The sequence below is a fragment of the Rosa chinensis genome, chromosome 4 (genome assembly GCF_002994745.2).
Source record: "Rosa chinensis cultivar Old Blush chromosome 4, RchiOBHm-V2, whole genome shotgun sequence".
NCBI classification, from domain to species: Eukaryota; Viridiplantae; Streptophyta; class Magnoliopsida; order Rosales; family Rosaceae; genus Rosa; species Rosa chinensis.
Window position 1 is genome coordinate 49,336,079 of NC_037091.1, and position 24,317 is coordinate 49,360,395.

At 37.7% G+C, this 24,317-nt stretch overlaps 4 protein-coding genes, 1 long non-coding RNA gene and 1 pseudogene across 5 annotated transcripts; 2 read left to right on the plus strand and 4 right to left on the minus strand.

Moving 5' to 3' along the window:
* The first annotated feature begins 383 nt into the window (after window positions 1-383).
* On the plus strand, window positions 384-1,155 carry LOC112195753 (major strawberry allergen Fra a 1.08). Its single transcript, XM_024335944.2, has one exon. It carries the CDS (start codon window positions 473-475, stop codon window positions 953-955), a length of 483 nt encoding a protein of 160 aa, XP_024191712.1. The 5' UTR covers window positions 384-472; the 3' UTR covers window positions 956-1,155.
* Window positions 1,156-1,929: 774 nt separating this feature from the next.
* On the minus strand, window positions 1,930-3,178 carry LOC121052537. Its single transcript, XR_005809394.1, has 4 exons — window positions 3,142-3,178; window positions 2,976-3,060; window positions 2,813-2,880; window positions 1,930-2,297 (listed from the first exon to the last, which is right to left on the minus strand). It is a non-coding gene; the product is annotated as an uncharacterized LOC121052537 (long non-coding RNA).
* A 14,376-nt stretch (window positions 3,179-17,554) lies between these two features.
* On the minus strand, window positions 17,555-21,186 carry LOC112195894 (major strawberry allergen Fra a 1.05-like). The gene is made up of 2 exons (XM_024336124.2): window positions 21,126-21,186; window positions 17,555-18,177 (listed from the first exon to the last, which is right to left on the minus strand). Exon 2 carries the CDS (start codon window positions 18,171-18,173, stop codon window positions 17,691-17,693), a length of 483 nt encoding a protein of 160 aa, XP_024191892.1. The 5' UTR covers window positions 18,174-18,177; window positions 21,126-21,186; the 3' UTR covers window positions 17,555-17,690.
* LOC112197957 (major strawberry allergen Fra a 1.08-like) lies at window positions 18,900-19,686 on the plus strand. The gene has a single exon (XM_024338942.2). The coding sequence runs from the start codon at window positions 18,998-19,000 to the stop codon at window positions 19,478-19,480; it is 483 nt and encodes a 160-aa protein (XP_024194710.1). The 5' UTR covers window positions 18,900-18,997; the 3' UTR covers window positions 19,481-19,686.
* Window positions 20,530-21,242, minus strand: LOC112197958 (annotated as a pseudogene).
* A 1,873-nt stretch (window positions 21,243-23,115) lies between these two features.
* LOC112195946 (major strawberry allergen Fra a 1.05-like) lies at window positions 23,116-23,814 on the minus strand. Its single transcript, XM_024336185.2, has one exon. It carries the CDS (start codon window positions 23,713-23,715, stop codon window positions 23,233-23,235), a length of 483 nt encoding a protein of 160 aa, XP_024191953.1. The 5' UTR covers window positions 23,716-23,814; the 3' UTR covers window positions 23,116-23,232.
* Window positions 23,815-24,317: the final 503 nt, after the last annotated feature.

Here is a 24,317-nt window from a genome sequence, read left to right on the forward strand (position 1 = left end):
TCGAACACCTACTATGTGTCTCAATCTTTGATTTAACGGGCTAGTGCTAATCTTGCATATGTTTTGGAACTGTCTTTTAGACTTTTTCTTTTCTCTAAGGAGTTTTGACTTCATGTCTCTCTTTAAGTTATTCTTTTTTTTTTGTTTAATAAAAAAAAAAAAATTAAGTACGTACTCAAACTTCAATTTGGTTTTCCAAAGTCCTCAGATCAACTATTGAAGACGGCTTCTTAGACTTCAACCAATTATTTATTGATTTGAATATTAGAAACTCCTTTTCACATCGAACTTAACATGTATTCCTTGAAAGTTTCACTTGTCTATAACTGTTTAATCTACAAAAGTGAGCTTCATCCTCAACTATAAATACCACCTCCATCCTCACAGTTCCTCACACCAATACTAGTTCTGTCATCATCTTCCTTCTACATTTCAATTCTTTGATCAATTTCTAAGTTCTTGTATCGTCATCATGGGTGTGTTCACATACGAAACTGAGTTCACCTCCGTCATTCCACCACCAAGATTGTACAAGGCATTTGTTCTCGATGCTGACAACCTCATCCCTAAGATTGCCCCACAGGCTGTGAAGAGTGCCGAAATCGTTCAAGGTGATGGAGGTGTTGGAACCGTCAAGAAGATCCACCTCGGTGAAGGAAGCGAATACAGTTACGTGAAGCATCAGATTGATGGACTTGACAAAGACAACTTTGTTTACAACTACAGCATAATCGAAGGGGATGCTATCGGAGACAAAGTTGAGAAAATTTCTTATGAGATTAAGTTAGTGGCATCTCCAAGTGGAGGCTCCATCATCAAGAGCACCAGCCACTACCATTGCAAAGGTGAGGTTGAGATCAAGGAAGAGCACGTCAAGGCCGGAAAAGAAAGAGCCGCTGGTTTGTTCAAGATCATTGAGAACCACCTTTTGGCCAACCCTGAGGCCTACAACTAAATCAAACTATGATAATGCTACTGCATTATACTGTGTCGTTGTGTCATGTTCTTTATATCATTTGGTGTGGCTTTGATATTCATTTCCTTTTCTATCGTACCAAGCCAGATCTTGTTTTGGCTTGCAGTTGCAGTGATGACAAATTGTACGTAAAATTTTTACATTTCATTTGAATAAGTAAAGAATAAAACGTTTGTTCCTCTTTATACAAATTTATGGGCTTAAGTTTTTTCCCATGCCAGGAACACCATTTTGAAGTTCAAAATGCAGTAATTATGATGGAAAGCATACATAAATGATATACCAGCACGGCCGGGAGTCAATTGGACCCTGAATGAAGTGGTATATATAACCTGGTTAGTTAGTGGTTAAAGTCTTCTTCTTCTTCTTTTTTTTTTTTTTGGAAAGGACTGGTTAAAGTCTTTAGTAACTGTTTAATTTTTAACTAGCTTTCCTACACACGCATACGTGTGTGCAGAAGGACTGCGCTCGCGCGTGCGAAATTACGTTCAAAAAATTGTTGTTTTGCCATGTGTGTTAGAAAGACCACACTCTTGCTTGCAGTGATTTTTTTTCTTTTCATTAACCATTGCTCTACTTTGCAACATTCAAAACATTTACCATACAATTTGTGTCCGGATCAACTTTTGGGAATGCTATACCATCATCATGCTTTACTTTCATCCAAAAACATGTAAAATGAGTGTTTCAACAAATGAGAAGACATAATTTTTGCCAAAGATTTCATTGAATTTGAAACTAAAATAGGAGGGGCAAAGCTCTTTTATTGTCAAGACCTCAAGTAATTCTAGCATTCACCGAGAGAGGCTACCGAATGTTCTTTGCAACGAATCAAATTAATTTATGGAAAAAAACTTATGAAGATTAAGCTAATGATCGAATTGGAAAAAAAAAAAGAGGATTTAAAATTTATATGCAACTACCTTATTTTGTGAAGATTCCTATTGTCCACAGCGTTTGTTGATTGAAAAATATGGATATATTGTTCTGTTTTTCCTTAATAGATGAATGGTTATTAATGAGGACATAAATTATTTGTAACATAAGCTAGAAACCGTTTATTGTTTAGTTGCTACACTTAACACTATCATCTAAACCTGCACGGACAATCTATATTTTCACTATGTCATGTAAGTAGCTGCAGCCATTTGAGCAGCATGTCTTTCTGTTCTTCTCTTTTCTTATGCTCAATACATTCTCTTTGGAATGAACAGTCCAAGCTTCTCGTTACCCTTGCGAATGATGAACCAATTACCAAGCCAGGAAACACATGCCGGATACGAATTAGAAAGCTCTCCTTTATGTTTCTCCTACATGTTCCCTGTTAGCAGCATGGAAACAAAACTATGAGATTCTATCGTTTGATTCTTTCTATATTAGTATATTATGTACATGCAGCGATTAATAAAGATGTATGAAATGGAGATCACAACCTAGACAGAAACATCAACATGACACAACTATCAAAAGAGGAAATAAACCAACAAGACATGGCAAGACACAAATTGTATCTAAGTTGGCGAAAATTAGTCTGTTTGCCTGCTTATTCTGCAATATTTATTAGTGAAGACACACACAGGCTATAGCTAGCTTGACCCCAAGTGTGCTAGATATTTTAGATAATTAACTTGGCCAAATAACCAAAATCACCTGCTTTGCAAATATAGTCGCATCAAAAATAACAAGTGCACTTAAAAATAAGTAGGGATCATAAAGTTAATGCTAACACAGCTTACAAACTCCAGCGTTTCTCATTTATAAATTAAACTCCAAATTAATTAAGCCAAAGTTCATTACAGAATAGGCCAGAAAGAGACAGGGAACAATTTTTGTTACAATTCATCATTGAAATTTTGATTTGTTTGAGTACGTCTTCCTTTCTCCCTTCCTTCACTCGCTGCAATCTGCATAGGAATAAGCAATATTAAGCTCTTTGATTAGATTTTCAAAATGAAGAGCCAACCAGCGGAGACACCAATAATCAGAAGTAGATAAGTACCCCTCCTAGAAACCAAGAAGTAATTATGATGACTACTTGAAGAAGTCTATACAAAATTCAAGGTTGAACACCTTTTCTTGGGTATCTGAACCAAAAACACAAAACCCACAAACAAGTATTAGACAGAAAGAACAACTGCTTGGATGACATTAAAATTAATGAATACCTCTCGGTTGAAGCGGAAGAACTATCCTGGGTGTTAGCGTGAGTCATAGTTCCCTATTAGGAATAGATTACAAGAGAATATATTGTTGTAGCTACTTACCTTGTATATGTAGTGTAGTACAGTAGTACACAATAGCTGTAGTACGATTGTATTATGTTTCTATACACCACAGAATTGGTTTAATAATATATCAAACAGTTTATTCTCTCAATATTTCCGAAGTTCTTATTCCTTTTGACTTGGTATCAGAGCAAAGATCCGAAAGAACTTTGTCTCCTTAGTTTCTTTTCTTTTCCTTAATCGAAGGAATTGATACATAACTAAACCTTTTGTTTGGGTTTATTTTCGTCGTCCTCTACTATTAATCAAAACATGTCTTCATCTCTTTAGAGACCGACCTTGTGTCATCTCCCTATCAATCCAAACCAGTCAGGTCTTCGTCTCTTCAGGCCCACTGTTCCAAAAACAGCCAGACTGACCTCAGACTGGTCCTCAGTTCACAGACTGCTGTCTCTTCTCTTGCCCAGTCAGCGTCGTCTTCAGCCCAAGATCACCGCCGCTCCTCTCATCAATCCAGATCGGCTTCGTCCTCCCTTGATTACCTGCCCAGTGTCGTTCTTTGGTTACAAGCCCGGAATCCCATGATTACCAGACCGGCGGCGGCTTCTTCTTCTCCACCAGTGTCCTATGTAACTAATGCCAATGATGAGGCCTTTCCTGTGTTAGGGTCAGGGTTAGAGTCAGTTCGTATTACTCCCACCTTAGAACTTCATAATCTGTTATATGTGCCTGACTTGTCTCATTATTTGATATCTGTTCCACAGTTGAATACTGAGTCTCAATGTTCCGTAACCTTTTATCCTATGTATGTGATTTTTCAGGATCTTCTCACCAGGGAGATAATCGGTCGGGGGTATCTGAGGGGCAGGTTGTTCTATCTGGATCAGACATACGCAAGGTAGAAACCAGGAGCACAGTCCCGCGCCGCGCTTTGACTTCGAATTTTGATAAGCCAAGTGAAATTTGGTTGTGGCATCACAGTTTAGGGCATCCATCTCTTAGTCTTATGAGAAAAACCATGCCTACTCTGTTTATTGGTGTGGATGAGTCTATTTTATATTGTGAAACATGTGTTTTGGCCAAGAGTCATCGTGCTACTTATTCTCCTAGTATTTATAATAAAAGTATTATTCCTGATTCATTTTGATGTTTGGGGACCTTCTAGAGAGCCTATTGTATCGGGTATGAAATACTTTGTGTTGTTTATTGATGATTGTATGGGTTGCTCTTCTTAAAACCAAAAATGAGGTCTTTCCAGCCATTCAAACTTTTCCAGCCTTTCAAACTTTTCGTACTCTTGTTCAAACACAATACCATAACAACATTAAAGTCCTTCGTTCTGACAATGGGGGAGACTATGTTAATCATGTTTTCCAAGAGTTTTTTCAAACCCATGGGATTGTTCACCAAACCACATGTCCACAAACACCAGAACAAAATGGAGTGTCCGAAAGGAAAAACAGTCATTTACTTGATATGGTTCGTGCCCTTCTTTTTAGTGCTCATATGCCTAAGTATCTTTGGGGCGATGTTGTACACGCTTCCTCTCATCTTATCAATCGTCACTACACCAAAAACTGCATCACACGACGGTGAAAAAAAGTCTGATTTGAAGACTCACCGTCGTCTATCTCGATGTTGTCTGATGAAAAATCAAACGACGGTGAATTCACCGTTGTATGATACAAAGTCAGTCGACATATATTTCTTAATATCGTTGTCCAAGAACTCGACAGATGCCGGACGCACCCATGTGCAACACTTGTGTGCAGCAGTTCACACAACAGAATTTGCTTTTATGCCGTTGTGGGTTGAATTTTCATACAACAGTTTTGTAGTTTAGCTGTTGTGTGATTAAAAGCAAGACAACTGTGTTCTAGTATTTTCTGTTGTATGAGCTTAAAACTAGACGACGTTACTTATTGAAATCCATTGTGTGATACCTATCAATGCATTGTGTGAATACCCAGAATTTTTTGGTTCAGACAACATTGATTGACATTTCTGAAAATCTGTTGTATGATTGCTTCAAACATCCATTCTCTGAATTGATTTGTACATTAATTTGATCCATTCTACCTAATGAACAGTGACTATATCTTTCAAGCCATTCATCATAATCCAACATTCTATACATAAACTGCCTTTCCCAAACAAAGTTGTCCAAATTTCAAGCCAACAATAAAAGAAGAAAAACATTCCTAACTAGCTACGCATGAATCAAAAGCTGATATAACATCTTTTCGCTTCAACAAAACCTTCATGTGCCACTTTATCAAGCATCTTGTGCACTATATTCTTATTTGCATCACCTCCAAGTTTGTTTTGAAGCTTCTCAAGTTAGCACATATTGCAGCACCAGAAGAAATGTTCCTATTTGTTTGTGGTGTTGAGTAGAACAAATCCGAATGGTTCTTCTAGGATTTGGATATTGGAGTGCGAAGAACCATTTCCTCTATACCTACATCTTCACCATTCAAAATCCTGCACAAGGTTTCCCATCACTTATCAAATACTGAATTGCCAATACATGTCATAATAATTCGATGTCGGTAGATAAGTCAAACTGATGATTGTATCAGCTCAGATAGAGAGGTACATTTGAACATTATACACATTTAATTAATGAGACAAAGAAGCAAATCGTAATCTACCAATGAGACTAAGCAACTTAAATGATAGAGCAAATCAGAAAAGAAAAGTCCTTCTGAGTGCATATTTCAGAGTCCTGGAGCACACTTTTACAATCACCTCACCGAGTGCTTTCTATTATATAATATATTCACTATCATGAGAGCAACTCTTAATTTCGATTGTAATTGAAAGAAGAATGCACTCCTGTGTTACGAATTTGATGCAGGAGAAAAGAAGTGAGTTTTGGCTATTAATAATAGTGTGCTTAGGATAGAAATCTTAGGAAATATAATAGTTTCAGAAGACAAAAAAGGTTTATAGATGCATTAGTTTCAGAGAACTTGGAGGAGTAGAGAGGAGAGAGGACGACAAGGTAGGGGAAGAGATATTAATACACCAAGTCTTTCTACAATACTTTTCATCAATGCCAATCTGATTTGCCTTACAAGATATATATGACCCTATGTATAGGCTTAAAATACCTTAGGTGGACTTAATAAGAGACTTATCAAATAAGAACACTCTTGGACACCTTACAGACTTCTAGCCCTAAGAACAGAAAAAACCCAAGAAAAATAAAAATAAAATCTTCGTAGAACTCAACATTTAACTCTAAGAATATCCCAATCAATTTCATTATCAGGCATCAGCTTTTAGACTCTTAAACTACCATGGGGACTTGTCTTTGGACCAAAGAGAACTTAGTTTTAGAGTTGAGCAAATAAGCTTAATCTTGGGATTTCAAAAGGGTAGTTATTTTGTAACCAAAGCTGTACCTACTCTATCATGGTGTTGCTGTCTAGTTAATTGTAAATGGCTATGGCTTCATTGTATTACACAAAGTGTTACACACTACTTAGCCCTCAGTTGAGTATATCTTTATTATTTTCAACATTTTTGTCCCTCAGTCATGGCCAGCGAATCAACCAAAAATCTCTAGTAGCGATGAACGTCATATATATATATATATATATATATATATATATATATATATATATATATATTCCAAAGTAGAGACAATTTACCCTCTTTCTTTCAAGGAGAATTCCTTCACCAGCTAACTCTATTTCAGTAGCTGCAGTTCCAGGAAGAATATGGGCTATCATTCCACACTGCCTGACAATGAAAAGCATTGAAATTATCATGACCAAGAGACTAGAACAAAGAACCAAAAAAAATCAAAACATTAAAGTTCTCATAGGTGTCCTCTTTTCTATACTAGGACACAAATTATGTCCTCAAAGTTCTGGAAATGGAGTCATTCAATCCATAAGAGGACACAAAAAATACGCTCTTATATTATCAAAACTGCATACATATAACACATCAAACAGTTTCTCTGTTTACCTTTCAACTGTTAGTAATATATATATTACAACTTTACCTTGTTCTCTTTTCTTCTCATGCTAATTAGTATAACAACTGATGCTACAAACTAAATAGCAAATCCACTAACTGCTGCTATTACGGGAATGAGTACATTGGCTTTCTTCCTTTTCCATGATATTGCTGCACATATGTTTTTATTTTCTCCAACCCTAGGATGAATAAGGTTGATACATATCAGTCATGGAAATTTAGTCGACAATATAGTATTCAATTTGTATAGTATAAAAACAACGCCAAACAGTATAGAACTTTTTCCACATCAATAATATAAGATTGCAACCGAAAACAGAAGGAAATACTTTGAATATATTAGATAATGGCTTTGGACAGAAACAGACCTTAAAAATAATGATCCACTTGTCGATTTTTCAATAAGCATACTCGAAAGTGAACCATTTGAGCTTGTTCTTCTCCAAGTTACTGCAGAGATAGAGCAAATTTATAAACCTCTTCTAAATAAACAAGTATCTGCAGTAACAATTCAAATCAAAATACTCAAGACTTTCAGGTTTGGCAATTTAGTCAGAAATTCAGGTATTGAGTCAGTTAATCTATTGTTAGATAAATTTCTAAATCCAGTCATATACATACATTAATTTATAAATTCAAGTACTAATTACTAATTTATATATGCACAAATAATGTCAACTATTGCTAAGTTATCAAGCTTGGAATACTTACAAAGATGTAACAATTCATGATTGGATATATATATATATATATATATATATATGAAGTTTTCTCTCCTATCAAATCCACTTGAGGACAAGTCCCTAATTGCAAGTTTCAAGTAACTCATTAAGTGAGTCATGGTGATATTAGGATCCCCTGCAGTAAACAGATTGAAAACACCAAATTTGTTCAAAATCCAAGTTTTAGTCTCTTATATTAATTGTTGCTATCATTCCCCTTGAATCTTTACCAGAAAGAAGAACCCAAGCAAGCAATCATTTTAAGTCCAGTTACTAAGAAGCATTAAACTCTAATTCTTTTCCTTAATTCCTTGAACTTTCTTAAGCATACGTCAAGAGTTCAATTTCAGTTACGTATCAAACAACCTAAAAGAGAAGATAATATATTACCTACAGATATGGCCGCTGTGCTCCTTTTGTAACTGTACAAAATTCAAAGATAGGCAGTTAGGTATGCAACTTACTCAACTTCTTTACAACCATAGCAAAACAACAGTAACAGAAAATAAAAAGGTTAATTGTTTCTTAAGTTATTCACTCCTTAATTAAGGAATCCAAAGCAAGAAAATGAAGTTGAGAGTGAAGAACAGGTAGAAAACAAAAACAGTAAGATTAATTACAAAAATCTACAGATTCTATGGCTCATCAATCATTATCAACTCCAGGCTTTAACGTTTTTCCTCACAAGCACATTTAAGGGTTAATACTAAAAATCTAACATTTGAATTGTAGTTACAATTAAGCTGCACAGTTACTTTACGTATATGCATGTGGGAAACCTTCAACACTCACTTAAAGGAAATTCACACATCCAGCTCATAACACTATGATTTCACGGACAAAAAATGGGGTTGTAGCTACAACTACCATCAACACAAGTATTTTTCAATTGAAAGAGAGAACAAATTAAAAGCTAGAACAATAGCAGCTGAAACTTGGAAATAATAACCCAAAAAGATATTGGAATTTAAATTGACACGGAAAACAGAAACTGAAATAAACCAAAAAGTGATCGTATCAAAACATTATAGTTAAGTTTTGGGATGTGAGAAATCTTAGGCCATTCGAGGCCAGTCTCCTTGGTGCATCTTTCCTTGAGCAGAGGGCATCTCCTAGTGGAGAGTACCTTCAATTTGGTAAGGCTTTTCATAGCATCTAGTCCAAGCAGGTACTGGAGATTCTTACAGAACCAGATAGTCAGAGCCTCAAGAGATGTAAGATTTCCCAACTACTCAGGAAGAGCCTCTAGTCCCTTAAAATAATATATCCAGAGAGATTTTAAACAAGTAAAGTGCTGAATTTGTTGGGACATAGACTTGACCTTAGGTCGCACAGATATAATACTGAAATTGATACTAGACAAGAGCAATCAGTTATTTCTAGATTCTGAAGAGAGGTGCATAATTGAAGCCCACTCGGTAGGCTTAATAATCTCTGAACACCAATAATTGATATTAGATTATTACATTTCATTACCTGCAATTACTGAAAAGAGTTGCAGTAGTCGAGCCCAACTAGGCTTGATAATCTCTCACACGATCTGATATCCAATCTCCGGAGAGACGACATGCACTGTGTGATTGGAATTGACATCAGATGATGTCAGGGCAATCCCTTATGCACAAGTGCTGAAGAGAGGTGCAGTTATCAAGCCCAATTCTAGGCTTGATAATCCCTGACAACTCTAGATGTTCAATTCACGGAGACGGAGAGATGCGATGCCCGGTGTGATCTAAATCGACTCTAGGCTGGGGCAGAAGAAATACACTAATCGAATAGAACCCAACTAGATTGGTCAGAACCCAAATCCCCCATTTCAACAGAATGAAAAACCCCCAAATTGAACCCAACTTGAACCCTAATTGAGTAGAACCCAAATCGAATAGAATCTAAATCTAGACTTTGAAAGATGGTGATTTGTGATGGCTAAGTGTTTAGAGAAGATGATGAAGAAAAGCTCTAGATTTTGATCGAAGTGAAGGAAAGCTCGGGGTTTCTCTCTCAGACATGAAAAATGGCCAAGGCATTAACTTTGTTTAAGCGTGCCCTCGAGTTGGCTAAGGCAATAGGCATTAACTTTTGTTTAAGTGTGCCCTCGAGTTGGCTCAGACAGACAACGTATAGATACGTTTACGTTGTCTGATTTGTTACTTAGCTGAGGGAATAAAAGATTGAAATTTCCCACCTTTGCAATCAAAATGTTAGGTTTCGTGCTTAGGCTAGTCATTGCTCATTCACACAACAGAAATAGTTCATTCTGTTGTTGGAACTTGCAAGCATAACAAACAATTGAAGCCAAATTTTCTCGTTTTGGGGGGAATGAATGTCATTTTGGAGCCATCTCCAAATTTTGGTACTCACTTGCACAACAGGACATTAAAAACCATTGTATGATGATTTCCAGGTATACTCCTACAACGGAAGTAACTAAACTGTTGTCCAATTTAATAGCATCTAGGGTATAATTTGGAGCCAAATTTGACTCAATGGTAGGAGGGAAATATGCCGGTCTTTTTCTTTCATTCAGACAACAGATAATCTCTCTTTCTGTTGTGCCATCACCTCCTAACTAGAAGTTTTAGAATTTGAGCATCTTTATACAACGAAGATTTATTAAATGTGTTGTATGATTCAATTGTCGTTAACAGACAACAGAGGATTTGTTCTCCGTTGTGTGATGCAGTTTTTGGTGTAGTGCGTCTTCCATCTAGTGTCCTTCAGGGAAAAATTCCATTTGAGGTTCTTACATCTCATGTCTCCTTACCTTTTTTTCATAATCTTCCAGCTCGTGTCTTTGGTTGTGTTGCTTTTGTTCATATTCCTAAACCCCAGAGGTCTAAGTTGGATGCCTGAGCTCTTAAGTGTGTGTTTGTTAGCTATGGAGGCTATCAGAAAGGGTACAAGTGCTATCATCCACCTCCAGAAAGTACTACGTCACTATGGATGTTACTTTTTTTTTAGGACATGAGCTATTTTTCCTCTTCAGATACAGCTCTTCAGGGGGAGAATTCATATTTTGAAGAGCTGTATCATGGAGAGGGGGAGGAATCAGAAGGAGGAGCAGAAGTCACACAGCGAGGAGGTATTTTGACGGATCCAGTTAAGACTATTAGCTCGCCGCCACCTCCAGCATCAGAAGCTCCAGACATCCAGGCACCAGTTTCAATCACTAAGAATGAGGTTGAAAACACAACTGCCCCTCCTGCCATCACTTCTACCCCTGACCCATTGCTTCCTGGTACTGAAGATCACCCGTTTGAGGTATGTCCATCCATTGGTACTAGTAGTAGTGAGTCTAATGTTGAGAAATATGTGTTACCAAATAGGACCACTCGAGGTCAATCAGCCAAAAGATATGAACCTACTCTCATTGCCAAATCAAAATACCTAGTAGCCAACTATATGTCTTCTAGGAGGTTGTCTAAGTCATATGAATCATTTGTGAATCAAATATCTGCTGTATCAGTACCTAACAAAGTGCAGGATGGGTTGGGGGATCCAAAGTGGAGGAAGGCAATGGAGGAAGAGATGGAGGCATTGCAGAAGAACAATACTTGGCAACTTGTGCCTCCACCACCAGGCAAGAAGGTTGTAGGTTGTCATTGGGTGTTTACCGTGAAGCATAATGCAGATGGATCAGTGAATCGGTACAAAGCATGCCTTGTAGCAAAGGGGTTTACTCAGGGGTTTACTCAGACGTATGGTATAGACTACGATAAAACATTTGCTCTTGTTGCCAAGATGAACACTATTCGGGTTCTGCTCTCATTTGTTGCTAGTTTAAACTGGCCACTTCGGTAGTTTGATGTCAAGAATGCATTTCTTCATGGAGAGTTAGTTGAGGAAGTGTACATGAGCCTTCCACTTGGGTATGTAGTTGCTTCCCCTGGTGATTTTGTATGCAGATTGAGAAAATCTCTGTATGGTCTCAAACAGTCACCTAGTGCTTGGTTTAGAAGATTTTTACAGTTCATGCGGAAGGTTGGTTATAAACAGAGCAACTCAGACCATAAATTGTTCCTCAAGCATCAACAAGGGAAGGTAACAGCTCTAATTATTTATGTGGATAATATGGTAAATACTGGCAATGATACTGTTGAGATGGATAGACTACAGAGACAGCTAGCCTCTGAGTTTGAGATGAAGGACTTGGATGAACTTAAGTACTTCTTAGGAATTGAGGTAGCGATGGGGGAGAGAAGGAATCTATCTATGCCAGAGGAAGTATGTCCTTGACTTGTTGACAAAGACGGGTTTGTTGGATTGCAGACCTGTTGATACTCCTATTGAGCAGAACCATTGTTTAACTGAGTATCCTGACCAGGTACCTACTGATCGAGCTCGATATCAGAGGTTGGTTGGGCGCTTGATTTATTTGGCTCATACTAGACCAGATGTTGCATGTGCAGTAAGTGTGGTGAGTCAGTTCACGCATAACTCGAGTGAGAGTCACATGGATGCTGTTGTGCGAATTTTGAAGTACTTGAAGTCAGCACCAGGAAGGGGAGTGCTATTTTCTAAACATAACAACATTCTTGAGGTTTGTGGCTTCACAGATGCAGATTGGGCTAGAAATATTACAGACAGGAGGTCAACATCAGGTTACTTTACCTTTGTGGGAGGTAATTTGGTTACATGGAAGAGTAAGAAACAGAAAGTTGTGGCACGTTCTAGTGTTGAGGCCGAGTATAGAGGTATGGCTCACGGAGTGTGCGAATTGTTGTGGCTGAGAAATCTATTACGTGATCTGGGTTTCAAACTCAAAAATACCATGCAGTTATATTGTGACAACAAGGCAGCTATTAACATATCACAGAATTCAGTACAACATGATCGTACTAAGCATGTGGAGGTTGATCGTGTCAGGACCCACCCCGGAATTTCCCTCCTAACTCCAAGATGGACCTGCGGGGCCCACTTTTCGGGAAAATTCGACATAACTTCCCCTAAAAGTGGACAACCCTAAACCTGCTGAAAACACTTCTAAGTATAATAAATTTCAGTGCTTGAAGCCACCCTGCTTCCTAGCAACAATCCGCAAATTTCCAAGTATGAACACCGTACTACACAAACATAACCACTTATATAAATTACAACCCAGCAAATCAAATCTTTCAACTTCCTCCAATATTATACAACTCCCATACACTCATAATTATACAAATGTAAAAATCCAACCTTTTAAGGTAATCAGAGCAATCTATAGAACACACTTGAAATATGATACATAAGGTAGGTTAATAAATAACCTACTGAGGATAGATGGCAAAGTTGGTGCTAGCCTCAACTCCTAAGCCGGTCAGCAACGCTGCGATCTGGGCAATTGAAACCAAAGGGCCCAGGGGAAAGTACATAAAAACGTTAGCGTGAGTGGACAAAATAAATAAGCATAACGGAAGAAGAGTTTATACTTTCCCGCATTTATTCACTTAAAAACCGATGCATGCAACAATTAGAAAACACATTTAGCTTTAAATCTAAGAATCTCAAAACGGTAAACCGACTAGCCTCGCTAGTCACAAGATACGAAAAACAAATATATTGTAAATTCGAAATCTCGTTTTTCAAGAAGACAAGACCAGCCTCGCTGGCTATAATGAAAATCAGACTAGCCCCGCTAGTCAAGCAATGAGAAAATATGGGGAAGAAATTTCACCATACGAAAGAAGAGAGCCTCCCAGGCTCGGGTCAGAGTGTCCCACACTCTGGAGCATCTCATGCTCTGCTCTTACTCACCCATGAACACATAGTAAGCAGGGAGGAGTACTAATAGGCTAGCTAGCAATAAAATATAGCGACCCAGGTATGGTGGGTAAAAACCATTCAAATCCAATAAATCTATAAGGCTTCCCCATGTCCCACAAATAAAGAAAACACGGGTACGATTCCCAACCGTACCCAGAAATTCTAGTAAAAAGTCGTATAAATCAACAGCGTGTCCCACACGCTAAAAGAATAATTAGATTATCAATAAGGCAGTCCCAATGCCAAAATCGAAAGTCAATAAATAAATATGAAGATTTACTCCATCAAAAACTCATTTCGAAATAAAATCTCAAATCGACGAATATAAATATAATATAAATAGTATAAATCCGGAAATCACATCGGAAATAATAATTCGTCGAATAGGATTATAAATCATAACCAACTTCGGAAGCAAATCACTATCGAAATCAATTATATGGGATAAAGCGAAATCAATCTCCAAAAATAAATCATACGCTCGAAATGTAATATGTCAATTAAATAGAACATACTTTAATAAATAAATGCATGCATCATTTATTTGGAAACAAAAGTCCACTCACAGTGTACGGCTAAGCCTGTCGTCGATCCAAACCCTCCTCGAGGGAATCCTCCTCACGTCCTGTACAATATAACGTTCGTAAACCCATAATTACTGAATGAACAACTAAATTACGATAAATAAAACCAAACCCTAACATTGTCTTTATATGCCCAAAACCTCCCAATCTTCTTCACCAATGTTATTCCCTTAATGTATGGGCTTTAGGGTAGAATCAAGGAAATCCGATGGATGGATTCCTCGTAATTCAATTAACAATTTCCACCCTTGAACAAACATCAAAATCCATACTCACTCTTCTCCAATTCTATCCCAAAACTGCAATTATGAAACTAAATGTATAATTGGTTATTTAGCTCAACAACATAAGTTAAAGACCGGCCAAACACCATCTCACGCGCCACCAACAGTGGAATTTGGCAGCCGGTACCAACCTCCACAACCGGCTGCCAAATTCCATGTACAGCAACAACTCAACACACTGATCAATTTTCTCAACTACAACACATCCAAATTTTACCTGGAAATAGTCGAATCCGGCCGACGAAGATAACCCAGAAAACTCAAGAACCCTAGATTGTCGATTCGGTCTCTCCACGGCAAATAGGAATGCAAGTCCTCAGGGGAAATGATCTCCGTTGAAAACCGAGCCCTCGACGCCGGTTTGGTGACCGGAGATGGCCGGAATCGCCTGAAATCGGCAAGAATAGCGAATTGCTACAGTAACCTTCCCAGCTCAAAATCGAGCTCCTCCGACCAAATCTCTACAAAACACCACCACATATGCAACAAGGGGAAGGAGGCGAGTTTGGGGATAGCCGGATTTCGTCGTGGGTCGGCCGGAGGGGGAAGAAATCGAAGGAAGAAAATCGGGGCCGAAGGGGAGGAAGGGTCGGGGAAGAAGAAGAGAGAGTTACTGAGGGCTAGGTAGAATTTCCGAAAATGGAAATCTACCAACAGTGACTTTCATATATATATAAATTACCATGAACAGTAACTTTTACATTTTCGGCCATAACTTTCACATACTGAGTCCAATTTTTACGCACCGCATATGCATGCGCAGTTTAAAGTCCTCTACAACTTCTATGAAGGAAATTTTCTCATAAATGGCCCCGAACAAAAGTCAACCTTTTAGGGCCACTAAAGTATCGATAAAAAGTAAAAATTAATAGTAATCGACATTTGCCGTCTAAATAGTGAGTAAATCGTTAATTATAGGTTCGGGACGTAACAGATCGTCACTTTATAAAGGAGAAGTTAGAAGCCAAAATTATTAGCTTTCCTTTTATTCCAACTGAAGAGCAACTTGCAGATATACTTACCAAAGGAGTTTCTAGGAAGGCGTTTTATGACTCACTAAGCAAGTTGGGCATGGTTGATGTATATGCGCCAACTTGAGGGGGAGTGTTAGCGTGAGTCATAGTTCCCTATTAGAAATAGATTACAAGGGAATATATTGTTGTAGCTACTTACCTTGTATATGTAGTGTAGTATAGTAGTACACAATAGTTGTAGTACGATTGTAATCTGTTTATATACACTACAGAATAAGTTTAATAATTTATCAAACTATTTATTCTCTCAATATTTCCCAAGTTCTTATTCCTTTTGACTCTGGGGTCATATCCAAAAATATTGTGAATTGATCGAAGCAAAAGACTAAGAATGCTAACATACTCAGAATCGATCACCCTGTATTCAAGAACAGTGCAAGAACAGAATTAATAGAGCATAATTGATAATTGATAGAGAGAGAGAGAGAGAGAGAGAGAGAGAGAGAGAGAGAGAATATACATTTCATTGATCTTTTCAATCGTTATGAGGAGAACGTCGAAAGAGCAGAACATGATGGAGGCACCGAGAATGAAAACTGCAATAGTTTTTGCTTTTAGTGGGAGAACCTTAATTGTTCACGTAATCCTCACAACTGCTTGGACCATTACTCTTTTACCCTTCTTTTATTTAATTGATTTACTGTGAAGTTTGATAAAGAGAAGGGTATTTGCAGGGTTTTTGAAAATTTAACCATAAGCCTTATTGGCTTAATTAATACTGATATAACCGTGTTAGAGTTGTCCGATTAATCTAGCTAGAGGATTCTTATTCACTAAAATTCCAGTCTTTTCATAGACCAAGCCATTTTGATTAGGAGAGGCTGATTATGTAGAAAAGTTCTAAAATACATTAATATACTGGCACATTAAGCACACGTTTACTTATCTGAAATGAGAATAGAAATAAAATGAATTATTTCGATGTATGTACTAACATATATAAGTATTTTCTCCTGCTTTTACTAACATATATAAGTATGACAATTATTCAAATATATGAGATTCCTACATTTACTAACATATATAGGTATTGGAATGGGTGTGGGTCTCATCTCATTATCAGAATTCGATTCCTGAATAACCCTTAGTTTGATAACCACCTGGGTTCGGGGGTTTGGGTTTAAGAATGATTCTCATACCGATTCTTTCCTTCTCTCATTCTAGTTGTCTCCGATTCATGACTTCTTCCGTTCCAGTTGTCTTCGATTCATGCATTTTTCATTTCAATTAAGTAAACATGTCATACATAGATTTAGTTAGATACAGAGGTAGAATACTATCAAGCTAGTCTACCAATGTATAGAGTCAGTTTACCTCAAAATTGAATTAATTTACTTAATATATCGGTACACTAATGTATCGTAGACAAACTCAATTTTTTACTGAAAGATAAAAAATAATTGATTCGATCCATCCATAACATACGTCATTACCAAAAGTTTACTTTTCGTGAATAGAAAGCAGATGGAAGAATAAAAACATATTAGCTGGCAGAAGTCACCGAACAAATTACGTGGCCAAAAATAATTGTGGATAATTAAACCAGCCCATGACAATTTACTGAGGCCATTACGACCCAAACCAATTAAGCAAACACAGCACCGAAGTAAAACCAACGCCGTACATTGTGACAGCACACAAATACCTCTTCTCTCTCGCGGCAACACCTTGATCGAGAATGTTTATCCGTTCGGAGGCAAGCCATTGGATCGTTGAAACTTTGAGGTACGTTGACTTAATTCCGTTGAGTTTTTCACATTCTTGGTTAAGTGAATTCCCCAAGTTCTTATTTTAGGGGTTTTGCTTTCTATGTAGTTTTGATTAATGAGTTACTAGCAAGACTGAAACTCCAGTCTCTTCGTAAAATCATAAATCATATATTTTGTTTAGGAGAGGCTAGTTCAGGGGTGTTCTTCTTGACCATCTTTCAGGAATTTTTTTTTTTTTCTTTCTATAGTTGGAACATGATAGTTTAACTTAGTTAAGATTGAATAGAACAACGAATTTGCAAAGTGCTATTATAGCTTTTTATTTGATACAATACATTAGTACATTCAATGTTTCAACAATCCACCTGGAATATCAGCTGACTTTCTTGTAGAAATGGACGACAAACGGCAAAGAAGTTTAAGAGTATTCATTAGGATTGGCCAAGAGGTAGCCTTCAACAAGCTTGAAGAGGTGGGACGCCTTCTCTTTTCCAGCCTTAACATGCTCTTCCTTGATCTCCACGTCACCTTTGGTGTGGTAGTTACTGGTGCTCTTGATGATGGATCCTCCATCGGAAGATGCCACCAATTTGGTCTCGTAAGAGATCTTCTCAATCTTGTCGGACAAGGCATCTCCTTCGACTAAACTGTAGCTGTAGACAAAGTTGTCTTTGTCAATCCCATCGATCTTGTGTGTCACAGAGCCGAACTGGCTGCCTTCACCAAAGGAGATCTTCTTGATGGTTCCTACACCTCCATCTCCTTCGATGATTTCAGCACACTTAACTGCTTGTGGAGCAATCTTGGGGATGAGATTGTCGGCATCAAGGATAAAAGCCTTGAACAATCTTGGTGGTGGGATGACGGATGTGAACTCGGTTTCATAAGTGAACACACCCATTATCAGCTTATGAGTTGGAAAATGATCAAAAGGAAAGAAGAGTAAAAAGGAAATTGGTGTTTAGGCACTAGAGGAGGTTTTGAGTTGTGAGAGGAGAGAATGCTACGGGTGGTATTTATAGGTTACTCAAGGGATGTGTTATTATGACTTATGAGGTTGAAGTTCACCTATATGGAGACCAGTTGGTGTGAATTAAGAGTGTCCCTGTAGATGCAAGCAGTACTACTTACTATTCCAGAATGGTCAAACAAAGCACCCCAGTCCCAATTATTGTACGTACCAAATTGGCTTTGGACGGTTTAGTTGACAAATAGATAATGGGTCAGGTTCTAGATGTTCTTCTAAGCAATGTCTCTTTGAATTTTCAGTTTACACAAATAATGTCGGGCAGCCAACATTGGCTTTTCCATTTCAGTTTTCTTTGTTTCTAGACTTTGCTCATTCTGATGGTGTTGCTCTACTTTGCTTATATTGACTGCAAAGCTCGAGCTATTAGCTAGTAGCTAGTACTTCACAATCAAAAATGCAAGTCTAACCGTTAAAATCAGTGCTTCGTTTTCCACGTTACGATGACAATTTGGGTTTTTCACATCATAGAATCAGCCATTTGAGGCGGCATCTTAGACTTGAACAATAGTTCGCATAGAAATATTAATTCTTTGAACATTCCCCTGTTTGAGCTCATGCTTTGATCTTCAGGGGGTGAGCTTCATCCTTCCTTTAAATACCACCTCCAGAGCTCATACTCTCTCACACCAACATCAATATTCTCTTAGCTTCTTCCACATTACAATCTTCTCATTTTAAGCTCTTTAATCTTCATCATGGGCGTATTCACTTATGAAACCGAGTTCACCTCTGTCATCCCACCACCAAGACTCTACAAGGCCTTTGTCCTTGATGCTGATAACCTCATCCCCAAGATTGCACCACAGGCTGTGAAGAGTACTGAAATCGTTCAAGGTGATGGAGGTGTTGGAACCATCAAGAAGATTCACCTCGGTGAAGGAAGCGAATACAGCTATGTGAAGCATCAGATTGATGGACTTGACAAAGACAACTTTGTGTACAACTACAGTATAATTGAAGGTGATGCCATCGGAGACAAAGTTGAGAAAATCTCTTACGAGATTAAGTTGGTGGCATCTCCAAGTGGAGGCTCCATCATCAAGAGCACCAGCCACTACCATTGCAAAGGTGAGGTTGAGATCAAGGAAGAGCATGTCAAGGCCGGAAAAGAAAGAGCCGCTGGTTTGTTCAAGATCATTGAGAACCACCTTTTGGCCAACCCTGAGGCCTACAACTAAATCAAACTATGATAATGCTACTGCATTACACTGTGTCGTTGTGTCATGTTCTTTATATATTTGGTGTGGCTTTGATATTCATTTCCTTTTCTATCGTACCAAGCCAGAGATTGTTTTGGCTTGCAGTCGCAGTGATGATGAATTGTAACGTATTACATTTCATTTGATTCAGTAAAGAATAAAATGTATGATCATCTTTATACTTATTAGCGGTGTTTAGTTTTTGACCTTATATTTGTCAGTGCTTGGCCTGTAAGTGTGTAGCTGTAAGAAATTCATGAGCTATTTCTGCAAACAGATTAGATGGGTTAGAAATGCAACATTTATTGTATTTTTAACTGGTTGATGTGAGACTTTATTTGAGTTGTTTCTATTTTTTCCAGGAACATCATTTTGAGGTTCGAAATGCAGTAATTATGATGGAAGCTAAAGGAACATATACCAGCAGGGATGGAGTCAAGTGTACCCTGAATGAAGTGGTATATATGATCTGGTAAAGAGTTATCTGGTTAATGACCACTCAAAGTCTTTATAATTGTTAATTAATTTTTAATATAACAGTAGTAGAGTTGGCTAATCTGGCTTAGATGTTGACATGAATACAGTTTTCTATTTAAGTAATGGAATAGTAACAAATTTTAGTCTTTTCAAAATATCATAACCATTTTGATTCAAAAAGGATGACTCTTTATAGAAAGATAAGGAATGATAGACTCGATCGCTACATACAATCTGTCGTTACCAAAAGCTTTTACTGATGGTGAGTCCAACTTTCAGCAAATTATATCGAGCACAAGTTTGCCATCACTGATTTCTTCATAGTTCTGACTGTTTGGACTTCTACCAATGCTACCTCTAGAACTAACTGGCCTAAATACTCTGAAGTCTCAAGAACTCGTTTCTGTTGCAATGGTGATTTTGTGACAGTTTTTGTTTTGAATAATACTAGGTGAACAACCTTCTTAAAGTGTTTCTGGACCGTCTTTGAGGATATCTATTATAGCTGCAATTTGATAATTTAGCCTAGTAGGGAGTTATTGAACAACGAATTTCCAAATTGTGATTAAAGCTTGTTTATTTCATAGAAAATTACAACATTCAATCGCTTAATGCTCCAACTGGAACATCAGCAGAACAAATGGACAGCGAACTGATAACAATTAAGTTTAACAGTATTCATTGGGGTTGGCCAAGAGGTAGCCTTCGACAAGCTTGAAGAGGTGGGACGCCTTCTCTTTTCCAGCCTTGACATGCTCCTCCTTGATCTCCACATCACCTTTGGTGTGGTAGTTACTGGTGCTCTTAATGATGGATCCTCCATCGGAAGATGCCACCAATTTGGTCTCGTAAGAGATCTTCTCAATCTTGTCAGACAAGGCATCTCCTTAGACTAAACTGTAGCTGTAGACAAAGTTGTCTTTGTCAATCCCATCGATCTTGTGGGTCACAGAGCCGAACTGGCTGCCTTCACCGAAGGTGATCTTCTTGATGGTTCCTACGCCTCCATCTCCTTCGATGAGTTCAGCACACTTAACTGCTTGTGGAGCAATCTTGGGGATGAGATTGTCGGCATCAAGGATAAAAGCCTTGAACAACCTTGGGGGTGGGATGACGGATGTGAACTCGCTTTCATAAGTGAACACGCCCATTATCAGTTTTTGAGTTACTCGGAACTTAAAAGATGATCAAAGGAAGAGTAATATAAGAAATGGTGTTCTGAGAGAAAAGAGAATGTTGTCTAATATTTATAGAGTAATTAGATAGGTTATGAGGTTGAAGGTCACCTATAGCCTGCTAGCTGGTGTAACTGATAAGTGTTCTTGTAGATATATGTTGTACTATTCTTTTAAATTAGCCAAGACGGTCAAAGAAAGCACCCCAACCCCATTTAATTTAGAACCCAATTGTATTAAAGAAAAAGAGACTTGGCTTCTAGATTGTCTTATTCTAATTCATGTAACATAAACAATAACTAGCTTCCTTGGCAGTTTACTGAAATTGGATGACGGTCAAGATTGGCTTTTTCATTTTTCTTTGGTTTATGACTTAGCTTATTGGCTTAATGCTGCACCTACTTTTGTTTTGGCCTGTATTGACTTGCAAAAATCCAGTTCACAACCAAACTGGAAGGAACATTTAGTGAGGTTGAAAATGTCTTCCGAGACCTATTCTATCTATGTTAGCGGGGAACAGAGAAATTTATAAAAGAAATCTGTTAATGTATGCCAAATATATTGGTTTAATTTGTACCAGGGATAATCTACTGTAAGTGCAGAAGTAAATTTTTCTGATCTAATTCATTCATCCTTTTTGAAAATCACTATAAGTACCTAACAGTTGACATCTAGCTGATTGCTGCGGTGTTGATCGAATTCATCGTTGTATGTCTGACAAACTGATGATACGATATATAATCATCATACCTTAATGCCTTCCATGTTTAACATATATAATCATCAATTCATCATAACATGTTCAGGGCCGGAAAAGAAAGAGCCGCTGGTTTGTTCAAGATCATTGAGAACCTCCTTTTGTGGCCAACCCTGAGGGCTACAACTAAATAGAACTATGATAATGCTACTGCATTATACTGTTCTGTTGTGTCCTGTTCTTTTTTGTCATTTGGTATCGCTTTGATAGTTTTTCCCTTTTGTTCTCTACCAATCCAGGGATTGTTTTGGCTTGCACTTTGAGTGATGGTGAATTGTAATGTTACATTGGTTTTCATTTGAAAAGTAAAGAATAAAACGTATGATCCTATTTATACTAATTTGTGGTGGTGTTTAGGTTTTTTTACCTTCTATTTGGCAATGCTTTGGCCTGTAAGTGTGTAACCGTAAGAAATTCATGAGCCATTTCTGCAAACTGAGTAAATGGGTTACATATGCAACATTAATTTATTGCATTTTTAACCAGTAAATGTGAGAATTTTATTTGAGTTGTTTCTATTTTTTTCAGAAACATCATTTGGAGATTCGAAATGCAGTAACTATGATGGAAAGCTAGAGGAACATATAGCAGTAGGGAGGGAGTCAACTGGACCCTGAATGAAGTGGTATATATGATCTGGTAGAGAGTTATCTGGTCAGTGACTGATCAAAGTCTTTAGTAATTGGTAATTAATTTTTAATATAACAGTATTAGAGTTGGCTAATCGGGCCTAGATGTGGACATGAATACAGTTTTGTAATGGTATACTAGCAAATTTCAGTCTTTTCATAATATCATAACCATTTTGGTTGGGAAAGCTGATTCTTTATCCAAAGACAAGGAAGGATAAACTGGATCACTACACACAATCTGTCATTACCAAAACCTTTTTCTGATGGTGAGTTCAAAATTTACAGCAAATTGTTTCTGGAACAAGTTTGCCGTCAATGATTCTTCATAGTGCTGACTGTTTGGACTTTTACCAATGCAACCTCTATAACTAACTGGCCTAAATACTCTGAAATCTCAGCTACTCGTTTCTGTCATGAGGGTGCTTTTGTGACAGTTTTTGACTTTTTGTTTTAAATAATGCTAGTTGAACCACCTTCTTAGGGTGTATCTGGAGTTCTGGACCATGTTTGAGGATATTTTTATAGCCGCAGTTTGATAGCTTAGCCTAGTAGGGAGTCATTGAACAACGGATATGCAAATTGTGATTACAGCTTGTTTATTTCATAGAAAACATTACAACATTCAATCTCTTAATGTTCCAACAGGAACATCAGCGGAACAAATGGACAGCAAACTGATAACAATTAAGTTCAACAGTATTCATTGGGATTGGCCAAGAGGTAGCCTTCAACAAGCTTGAAGAGATGGGACGCTTTCTCTTTTCCAGCCTTAACGTGCTCTTCCTTGATCTCCACGTCACCTTTGGTGTGGTAGTTACTGGTGCTCTTGATGATGGATCCTCCATCGGAAGATGCCACCAATTTGGTCTCGTAAGAGATCTTCTCAATCTTGTCGGACAAGGCATCTCCTTCGACCAAACTGTAGCTGTAGACAAAGTTGTCTTTGTCAATCCCATCGATCTTGTGGGTCACAGAGCCGAACTGGCTGCCTTCACCAAAGGAGATCTTCTTGATGGTTCCTACACCTCCATCTCCTTCGATGATTTCAGCACACTTAACTGCTTGTGGAGCAATCTTGGGGATGAGATTGTCGGCATCAAGGATAAAAGCCTTGAACAATCTTGGTGGTGGGATGACGGATGAGAACTCGGTTTCATAAGTGAACACACCCATTATCAGCTTATGAGTTGGAAAATGATCAAAAGGAAAGAAGAGTAAAAAGGAAATTGGTGTCTGAGAAGTAGAATGAAGTTTTGAGTTGTGAGAGAAGAGAATGGTAGGGGTGGTATATATGGATTACTCATGAGTTGAGGTATGAGCTGGTTGAAGGTTACCATTAGCTTGTAACCTTGGTGTGAGCTAGTGTCTCTGTAGAAGTTGTACTATTCTCTTGGATTATGTTCAAAATGGTCAAAGAAGGCAGCCCAATTAATTTATAATGCCCAATTGGCTATAGTAGACAGAGAGAATGGGGTCGCGTTCTAGATGGTCTTATTTCAATTTCTATTTGAATTTTTAGTAGCTTCCTTCGGTGTTTTCACAAAGTAATGTCGGGATTGGAAGTCAACATTGGCTATCCATTTTATTTTCTCTTGTACTTGCAATCAATATGTTACGTCCGAATGCTCATTTTTCCACGTTAGGATGACAAATTGCGTCTTCAAATCTTAGAATTAACAACCATCTGAGGTGCCTTCTTAGACTTGAGCCATAGATCATTGATTTTTCATTGAAAGTCTATTTTTATATGGGAACTATATTAGTTATTTGAAATA

Bases quoted from the DNA above. Each gene is read 5' to 3' on its own strand.
- LOC112195946 (XM_024336185.2), bottom strand. From the start codon at position 23,715: ATGGGTGTGTTCACTTATGAAACCGAGTTCTCATCCGTCATCCCACCA.
- LOC112195753 (XM_024335944.2), top strand. From the start codon at position 473: ATGGGTGTGTTCACATACGAAACTGAGTTCACCTCCGTCATTCCACCA.
- LOC112197957 (XM_024338942.2), top strand. From the start codon at position 18,998: ATGGGCGTATTCACTTATGAAACCGAGTTCACCTCTGTCATCCCACCA.
- LOC112195894 (XM_024336124.2), bottom strand. From the start codon at position 18,173: ATGGGTGTGTTCACTTATGAAACCGAGTTCACATCCGTCATCCCACCA.